This window comes from Trachurus japonicus, chromosome 12 (genome assembly GCF_045865225.1).
Source record: "Trachurus japonicus isolate A0001 chromosome 12, Traja_1.0".
NCBI lineage: Eukaryota > Metazoa > Chordata > Actinopteri > Carangiformes > Carangidae > Trachurus > Trachurus japonicus.
Genome location: NC_140918.1, coordinates 31,219,735 through 31,230,303, shown reverse-complemented (window position 1 = coordinate 31,230,303; position 10,569 = coordinate 31,219,735). Strand labels below are relative to the sequence as shown.

Below are 10,569 nucleotides of genomic sequence, written 5' to 3'. Positions count from 1 at the left end.
TAATGTCAGTGGGCCCCTATCCATGCCAGTGCACGAAGCGCAGAGTTGTTTTCAAGGTAGATTTATACAAAGCCGCCGATGCACGTTCCCGTCGGGGCAGTTTTTCGGCAAGCAGTCTCTGCATTTGCCTCAAAACAACTCTGTCTCGTAACGTTCTGATACCCCGATTTATGTTTTTTGGGCAGCATGAGGACAGCTATAGCCTCCAGATCATTCAGTCTGGGCTCACTAACATTACACTTGTTGCCGGTCGCTGCTTTATGGGCGGACTAAACCCTTTTGTGCCTCCAAGAGGGGGCCCCTAGAATGTCCAATATGTTGGGAGGACTGTGACACAGAGTTCAGTCTCATGTTATCAGTACATTTTAAATAAATTATGACACCAATTAATTGGAGGGCCCAATTCATAATAATTTCAGGATTTTCATGGGCACTCTCCCTCCTCGGGCCCTGGGTAGTCAGGCCCCCTTTTCCCCCACTAACACGCCCATGATTCGGATTCCCATGATTTTTTCAGAATTAGCTGTCCAAGAGTTTGAGTCCTAAAAAACATTGTGAAAGTGTGTGAATTTATTCATTTTATTAAAAAACTAAGATGAACCAGTACATAAAAAAGAAAAGAAGATTGTTGTTTTTGTTTTTTGAGAGTGGAGCAATGTTTTTTTTTGTTTTGTTTTTTATAAACTTTGCCTTTTATTTATTATCCTAGCCTATTTTGAATTCTGTTGTATCATAGTGGTCTATAGTCTTTATCACAAACTAAAACTGTTAAGTTAAAAGTGTCACTAGTATAAATGGTTACAGCTTGAAGTGGCGGTGAGGTATTGAAAAATATTGAGAAGGTCTTGAAAAAGTCTTAAAAAGGTATTAAAATTAACTTCAAGATTCCTGTATAAACCCTGACCGTACACTCTGCTGTATCTGGATCAGCCTGTAAGCCGTGTGTCCATTAGTTGAGTCGGTCTGCAGCTGAGCAGAAGCAGCCGCTACGCCGGCTCCTTAAACAGCCAGGCATGTACACACAGTGTTGGTTTTTCTTCCTGCAGTGACTCTCATCATGTGACTGAGGTTATTCACTCCTCCCTCACACATCAAAATCAATACTTCCAATCCTCACTGTGTGTTTATGTGTGTGACTCAGTATTGACTGGATAATGTCAGCGTGATATTGGCTGTGAGTGCAGTCAGGTTGCCAGGTTCACACACACTGAACCCTGCATGTGTGTGAGTTTGTGTGTTTGTGTGTTGTCAGCTCTGCATCAGAGTTGAACCATTTCCATCTGAACTCATAATCCATCACAGCCGTCCCTGCTTTTCTTTACATTGTTTTGTTGCGTTTTGTTTAGTTGTGCTCAGTTTTATTTGCTGTCAAGCAACACAAATAAAAAGAGTATTGTATTGTCTGTACATAGACAATTCAGTGATACGTATATACTCTTTATATAACAAGTCTAGCCTTAAGGATTAAGGCCTTGGAATGTCCCAACGTGCAATACAAAACATACAACAAAACAACACAATTATTAATTACTCAACAAATAGACACAATACTGAATAACACAACCACTAGATGGCCTTGGAGCAGCCAGGAAAACTGACATCTATATAAAACTGACTGTTTTTTGTAATAGAGTGGTGAGCAATGTAGAGGTACAACCAAGGGCAGAATGACAAAGCTTATTGTTAATTGTATTGAACAGTAAGAAGTTTGTTTGATAAATAACAACATGGTTAATAGAAGGAATAATGCAAGTTTCCTGCAGTGGGCACTGAACAGTTCCTGGTCTGGAAAGAACTGGTTCTTAAAATGAACTTTGAATAGTGATCAGTAATTCATTGTAATTGCAGTTTTTCTCCTTCAAATGATTGTGCACTCTCTCTATATATACATGTATGTAGTATATATAAAGTACACACACATACACACTGTATACAGAATGTATACAGTACACTGTTGCAGCTTTATGTTGAAATCATTTTTTTCCCTCATCAATCTACTCACTGCACCCCTTTATGAAAGCACAAACACAAAATTATAGAATTTTTTGCTATTTAATGAAAAAAGAAAAACTGAAATATCACACTAACTTTTTCACAATATTCAAATGTTTTGATTTACTGTAATTTGGGTTTTCATTAAATGTCATTAAAAGCATCATCATTACAATTAAAAGAAAAAAAGACATGGAATATTTCAGTCAGTGTGGAACGAATCTACTATATAATATATCATCACTATATTTAATTTGAATTACTGAAATAAATTTCAATGATATTTTAATTTATAGAGATGCTGAGATGTGTGTGTGTGTGTGTGTGTATAGTATATAAATACACAAACACACACACATTCCACATTTCTTAAGTGAAAATATATATGTGCAAATGTGTGTGCGTACATGTGTGTTCTCCAGTGACTGCAATAATAATCCAGATTATTTCATTACATGTTGTAAATGTTGGCCATTAACCTGGGAGCTTCTCAGTACAATTAGCTCCCTGCGCTCCCGGAGCCTTATATCAACATTGTGACTGTTTCCAATTACAGCCACCTCTCTGAATGGAATTAAACATCTCAATATTGCTGATATATTGCCAATATATTACCAGTATTAATTACAGGATCTGTAGCTGTGATCTGTAATCAGAGGAGATGAATCGTGCGGCGCAGCCATCCGTTCACCCATCAGCCCCTCCCTCGCACCCCTCCCTCTCTCTATCCCCAGAGTCATTTGTTAACAAGGTGGCCTTGCTCGGTCTCTTTCTCTCTCTCTCTCTCACTCACACACATACACACACACTCACTCACGCTTGCTCAGAGGGGTGTGTGGCCAGCTGTTAGGGTGTGTGTGTCTAATTCCTGTTGCATTGTGGGAGTCCATTATGCTGTCGTCTGGTGAATGGCTCCCATTGACTCGGCCTTGACATTATAAGCTGCCTGCTAATCTCTTCACTCCATATATTAGTAAGGCTCCATCTCTCTGTAGCTCTGACACTTTTCTCACTTCTATCTAATTTATCCTCTCTCTCTAACCTCATCCATTTATCCCTCTTTTTCCTCCATCTGCTGTTTTTTTAAGCATCGGTTTTAAAGAATGAATATGCTTTATTCTATTTATTTCATATTTTCAACAAATCCCATAAAAACACGCAGCCTGTGTCCTAATAACTAATCATGTGTGTATCCAAGCGTGATTCCTCTGTACCATTACAGTCCTAAAGCAACAGTATGAAACATCCGTCAGGCCTACTGTTACTATTACTGTTACTACTCCTTCATTACCATCAACACACACTGTCGTTTGTTTTGGCTCAGTCACAGATAAACCAGCATCTAATGTGGACTAACCTGAGGTGGCATGAGTGTGTGGGAAGGTCATACCTCTGCTTTTTACACAGATTGAATATCTCTTAACCCTCTATGGTACCATGTTGCCCTCAGGCAACATACCACTTTTTGGCCTGTCACATCTCCACAATTTTTTAGTAATACAGGACAGTGTACAATACCATTAATCACTTTAATGCTGTAATACTTTAAAAAAGAGAGGAGACCTTAGAGAACCAATAACAATGCTTTAATTTATCACATGACTTTCAAGAAGCCATACTGAAACCTTTTTTTGCAGACTTTTTCAAAGGAAACAGGTTTGCCATTTTGCTCCACTAAAATGGTCTGAAAACATAACTTCCTGGCCCTTTTTCATCTGGAAAAAAAAGATGTACACTAATAGATTAGTAAAGTTAAATTTTTAATAGTTCCATGCAATTTATTTACTTATTAAATAATGGGAACTTGTTAAAATGCACCTGTTGCCCGAAAGCAACAACGTACCATTATAGAAAATTGCAATGTTGCCTTGAGGCAACAGTGGACCATTATGGAATCAAAATTGCATTATGAGACTATGGTAGTGTGTGTTTAGGTGTAAATATAATGTTCAAAAACATATAATTCATCATAATTTTGTTTTTTATCCTTAATAAATTTGATTTTGGATGCAGTAAAGTAAACATCAGGCTATTATGATGAGGATGAGGCCAGTGAAGGGGAAAGTCTACAGAGACTGGTGTTTCTAATACAGTAGATGATGAACCGTAATAGTACAATGTTGCCTACAGTCAACAAATCCCAAAAACTTCCAAAATTAAATAATTTTTAAAAATTTCTTTAGATTATGTTTATTTAGTCTATTTTGAGACATAAAAACACTCCAAACATTTCCCCCTCCACTGGCATCATAATGCGTACCATAGAGGGTTAATCATAATAATATAAAATGAGTTATAAAAAATGTATATAGATAATTATTGATTAATATAGTATTTATACATCTGTGATGCTGTTTCTTGTGCCTTCTCGTCTACTCACTTTCTTTCTCTCTGTCTTTGATAACCCGTCTCCTGTCTCTTTCTGTGTTTTGGGTTATAAATGCTTCAGTGACTTACAGTGCTGTATGTGTCTCCTTGTCTCCACAGCATCACCATGGGTTTACCTCTCAACCCGCCGGCCGATTCAGCTCGCTCTGCCCGCCATGCCCTGTCTCTGATCGCCACTGCCCGGCCGCCCGCCTTCATCACCACTATTGCAAGAGAGGTGAAATGAAACTTTTAAAATGTCTGCTAAAAACAAACCAACAGCCACTCTGAAAATCCTGTCGATTATGAATATGAAAACAGTCAGTAACCAAATGTTTAAATCAAATGTCTGCTCAGATTGAGACCAGACAGAATGTTCCTGATTTTTCACAGTGTTTTATGAAGGCGAAGATCTTCTCTGGTCACTTGTGTTCACACATTGAATACTTGAAAGAAAAGATCACAGTTGATATAAAAAAAACTAAAAATAAATTAAATGTTGCATGGCGACTTGTTTCAGACTGTCGCCATGCAACATTGTGTACAGTAGATGGCAGGTCTGCAGCCATTACTTCAACTTATTTTGTGCTACTTTTGTCATTGTTGTTGTTGTTGTTGTTCTCCTTCTTCCTTTTCTTCTTTGTCAAGATACATACAGTATATTATCTAATTTGTGAAAGGATTTCTTGAAAAAAGGGTATGTCTGCTTCTCTCTGCCCCCTTTCATTCGGGAGTTGCATTATTGTTTGTTTTTTTGAATTGTTATGTTTTGTTTTTTCGATGAATGAAAAAACTAAACTAAACTATTTCATATGACTTGAAATGCTTTAGGAAATGTAACAAAAAAAGTCTATATACTGTATGTCAAGTCAAAAATAGTTTTGTTATCCATCACAAGACCCAGCTGCTTTATCAACAACATCATCAAGAGCTAGAACGACCTCCTCGTGGTTTTCTGCTTTTACTTTCCGTGTTTCTAGACTTGTGTAAAATACGCACTTTTTATGTGAAATTGTCACTTTATATAATCTTGAATAATGGCTTCACCTTTGACCTTTGACCACCAGAATCGAATCAATTCATCTTTGAGTCTGAATCAAAATGTGTTGCCAGGTTTGAAGAAACTCTCTGAAAGTGTTACTGAGAGTCAGCCTGCAGCCTTTCAATTTAAACTGTCTCCCTTTGTCATGTTTTTATAGACATACACCTCTCCACAGTAGAAAGAGAAATGCACATATAAAAATATATATATGTTGTTGTTTCCCAGGTTCATCGATTCAACGCAGCGCAGGCCAACTCTCAGTCGCAGCAGAACGTCCACACCACCACTCTGGCCAGAGCCAAGACTGAGATACTGAGAGTGATCGACATCCTGATAGAGAAGATGCCTGGAGACGTAGTGGATCTACTGGTGGAGGTAAACAACCACATTTCATATTTTACATTACTAATAATGAAGCAGACAGTGTTTTCCAGGCAATACAGGAATACTTTTCCCCCACATTTTTATTTTTATTTTTACTTCAAACATAACTATGAGAGGACGGGAAAAAGGTTCCAATAACGCCAAATGATCATCTATAGTCAGGCTTCAGTATCTTGTTGTCTCCAGATAATGAGCTAAGCTTAATCATCTGTTATTTTGAGATAATGACATAATTATTTCCATATCTCAGGATAAATGGATTGCATTATGTCAACATATCAACTTAATTTAATTGCGATAGATGGACAATTAGACTGTTGTATTGAAATGACAAAATAATTATGAAGAGAATGATTATCTTATTATTTTGAGACAAAGTTCTGTTTTCTCAAGATAATGGGATAAACAATACTTCTCAGCTTCCGTAGATTTGAGTGACTAAATGACTCATGCTCTCTGCCTCCCCCCTCAGGTGATGGATATCATCATGTACTGTATTGAAGGTTCTCTGGTGAAGAAGAAGGGACTACAGGAGTGTTTCCCTGCCATCTGCAAGTACGTGTGTATACAAGTGTGTTAACAAGTCCCCCCCACCCCACCCCTACATTTCCTTATAAGGTTAGTGAGGGAGGAGTTAAGGCAGTTTGACCCCGGAGTAACCACTGATGTCAGAGGTCAGGGGTCCATTCACGGGTGACAGATCAGGCCATGTGGCAGCTTAATCTGTGAATGTGTGAATATATTAATATATTTTCTGAATGTGTTGATGTATCTGTCTCCAATCGTATTTTCTACTAACACACACACAGACTGCTGTTTGTTGGGGCTTTGCATCATTCTTCATTCTAAGTCTCCTTAAATGTTGTCCTTTCTTTGCTAAATGAATTAAATCCAAACTGTCCCTCCCTGTCAGAGACTTTAAAGTCTCATCATTTCCTCCCAACTTGCTGTGCAGTGTTGTTCTGGATGTTACAGTCCACCTTGTCTCAGATACTGTGAGACAGTGTCTGACCTGTACCTGCGCCTCTGGTCAAACACCATGTTGGACTCCAGGTTGTTTTATTTGTTTGGAGGGTCCAGGTGTCCATGCCCACATCTCTCTGATCTTCAGACAGTTGCTCCTGGTTCTTCTTTGGGCAGGGTTAAAGAGGAACTATGCAGGATTTGTAGCTTAACTTTTACCTTAATTAAACAGCTTTGGAGTAATAACAGCAGACATTAACATTCACAAACAAAAGTGGACGCTCTAATTGATAACATAAGGAGCTAATAAATCATATTAATAATTCAACCGATAGTATTAATCAGTCAAAGTTATTATTGTTATCGTTAAATGGTTAATCATGTGCATCCCTATCTGCTGCCTTTGCAAAAAGGAGATGGCATACCACAGTGTTTTTGTAAATTAATAATCTTCAAACAAAAAATAATCACTAGATTTGTCGAAAAATGTGTGGTTTGACTACGGTAATCAAATCTAATTGTTGATCGGGAGGAAAGTAATCGTTTAGCCCTACTTGCAAGATCAGTGCCACTGCCCTGGTGTCCCAGCTCTTGTCTCTGCGCCCCGTAACACGTAATCTCTTGTTTATGACAAATTGAACTACACAAATATACACGCCGTAACATCGTATATGATAGATAATGTTATCCACCGCTCTATTGATTTCTCGCCGGCTTTGTTGTAAACAAATGCACATGGCCTATAGGAGGGTTAGCAACACAGAGGAAAAGTGACCAGACTTACATAGTTCCTCTTTGGGGGAAAGGGTGATTTGGCTTTTGTGTTCAAATAGTGAAACTCGTATATAGATTCATTCCACACAGACTGAAATCTTTCATGTTTTTATTTATTTTAATTGTAATGATTATGGCTTACATTTAATGAAACACAAAATTCAGAAAATTAACCAATTAGAAAAAGAGTAAACTTTCACTATTGGTGGGAGCTCCAAGTTGAGGTGGTGTTCGATTGCACTTTTTCAAGTAGGAGGTCGGAAAGATCCGAGTTCCGACTTGTCTCGAACGCAGCTTTAGTCTGGTTCAGTAGCTCCACTATCATGGAGAAGACTGCTGACCTCCATCATATTCTAATTTATGGAGATGCACCTGTATTTCTGGATAACGCCCAGTTAAATGTTAACATGTCTCTGTGGTCCGTCCCCTCAGGTTCTACATGGTCGGATACTGCGACCGTAGTCACCGCATCGCCGTGGGAGCCCGTCAAGGCTCGGTGGCTCTCTACGACGTTCGGACTGGAAAATGCCAGGTTCGTTCAAAAGCTCCCACTGTTCACCTCAGCTGCTCTGTGGTTCTGTCCCAGTGTCCCATCCATCCATCCATCCATCCATCCATCCATCCATCCATCCATCCATCCATCCAATAAGTGCTACATCTTTGTTCCCAGTCCCTCTAAAGCCTCTTCTATCAGTCTCTCCATTTCTCCATATTTTGGTTCATTCTTGGGTCTTTTTTGATCTTCGATTGATAATCAATCATTGGATTCATCCGTCTAACTCTCCTTTATTCTGACCATTTGTTTCTCACACATCGTCCAGTTTTTCTATCCATCCATGAAAATGACTGACTACCTCCTATGAGAGGGAAGGAGAGGAGAGAAGTAACGAGGGGTATAAATGAGGGGAAATGAGAGAGGAGGAGAACAGACAGACGGAGGGAGGGAGGGAGGGAATTTTGTCGCCCAGACTTATTTTTTTCCCTCAGCAATTGATTAATGATGAAGCGATGACTCTCTTAATCATGTTTTTGTCTTTGCACACATTTACCTTTGATTGTGTGTGTGATTGTGTAGAGTGTGTGTGTGTGTGTGTGTGTGTGTGTGTGTGTGTGTGTGTGTTTGTATGTGCTTGCCTGCCTTTATGTGTTTGTGTGTATTTCTGTGTGAGTGTGTGTGTTGGTAATTTGTTGTGTATTGATTTGCAGTAACCTGAGCAGTCTAGTCTGGTGGAGGGGGTCATTTATATCTGATAACGGCACTGGCCCCTGTTCACCCAACATCTAGTTTGATTGTGTGTGTGTGCGTGTGTTTGTGTGGATGGCATAAAGACACTTTCCTTTGTGTGTTATTTGGAATCATTAACATTTAATAGATGATTACTTTGCAGGAAGTGTGTGCGTGCGAGTGTGTGTGCTGCTGGAACCTTTTCAAGTGTTTTATTTCAAATATAAGATCGTCTTTATAAATAACCATGGTATCTTTAGGTTTGATTAGTTATTGTTCTTTATATTGATCCTGCTGCTTCCTCTTAACTTCCTTTTGTCTGTTACTCGAGGCCAAACAATCCTGCCAACAACACGGCAACGTTACATTCTGATCATCAGGCATAGCAACATGCTACTTTTTCACCAAGTTATCATATTGACCCATTGTCAGTGTGTGTCTATGACTGTTAAAGAGAGCACTTTTCACTGTGTGTAAGGGTTTAACTCCACCTCAGAGAGATGTGGATACATAGCTGTACACAGTTGGACTGAAAATCAGCTTTAAAGGGACAACGAGGAGTTTCTATTTGGTTATAAAAAAGTCTCATGTTAATGTGGATGAATCTACGCTACCCACACTTGTTAATAGCTCCATTTTCGATAAATATATCGTTTTGTCTCTATCGTTATTTTGTTATTTTAATTAATGGTGGAAATGCTGGGCGAGCCGACCAGTGTTTCCTTACTTTCGGTTTCGTGGCGAGTCATGAGAATAATGCCGCCGTATTGCCGTTTATGGTCGGGACTACGACGGTAACTGAACCTCTCTGAACCTCTGACTGTAATTCTTGATGAATGAAAACATGAGTTCATCTTGCGCCGGTCAAAGAATTCTACGGTGCGCGCGGAGGCTCATAAATGTAGTGTGAAAACGCTTCACTTTTCCAAAACTCCTCGTTGTCCCTTTAACAGGCGCTATTTATCTATCTATCTATCTATCTATCTATCTATCTATCTATCTATCTATCTATCTATCTATCTATCTATCTATCTATCTATCTATCTATCTATCTATCTATCTATCTATCTATCTATCTATCTATCTATCTATCTATCTATCTATCTATCTATCTATCACCACAGAATTAGCATAACAGAATTAGCATAAAGAGGTGAGAAATGAAACAGGAATGAAGGTGCAGAAAGAAAAGTATCAGGAGAGCAAGGAGATGAGATGTGTGCGTGCGTGTGTGTATGTGTGTGTGTGTGTGTGTGTGTGTGTGTCCGGCCAGCCGTAACTAGCTAGTCCCTGCATGACCATCTGCCCACAGCTTTGATCAGCCTGTGTGAACACTCCTTTGTTAGCTGCATTACTCTATGCGTGAGTGTGTGTGCGTCAGTGTGTGTGTCCACCTGCTTGCTCTGCCTCTTTAACAGACTCTACTAAGTCTACTAATGTGCCAACTATCCACATATAGATAGCACATTAGGATATGTGTATGTGTGTGTACAGAGATAGATAGATAGATAGATAGATAGATAGATAGATAGATAGATAGATAGATAGATAGATAGATAGATAGATAGATAGATAGATAGATAGATAGATAGATAGATAGATAGAGCTCACCCACACACAGTGGACTCCCCAGGCGTCAGGTGTATTGAAGTACTGAGTGTTATAAATGGTTTCAGTGTGCTTCACTGCTCTCTGATAGGCTGATTGATTTGGTTGGCAGTCCACCGTGACACATACACACACAGACGCACACACACGCGAGACTGATTATAATATATATGAAAGCATCAATGTTTGATGCACATTAAGCAGTTGATCTCTG

General features: G+C 38.9%; 1 protein-coding gene across 1 annotated transcript in view; it reads left to right on the top strand.

Moving 5' to 3' along the window:
- Window positions 1-10,569, top strand: part of wdr7 (WD repeat domain 7) — a 71,208-nt gene that overhangs the window by 52,422 nt on the left and 8,217 nt on the right. The window contains exons 6-9 of the mRNA XM_085794244.1: window positions 4,480-4,597; window positions 5,627-5,776; window positions 6,258-6,340; window positions 7,955-8,054. Of these exons, the coding sequence (XP_085650370.1) occupies window positions 4,480-4,597; window positions 5,627-5,776; window positions 6,258-6,340; window positions 7,955-8,054 (451 nt within the window). The remainder of the gene's footprint in view (window positions 1-4,479; window positions 4,598-5,626; window positions 5,777-6,257; window positions 6,341-7,954; window positions 8,055-10,569) is intronic.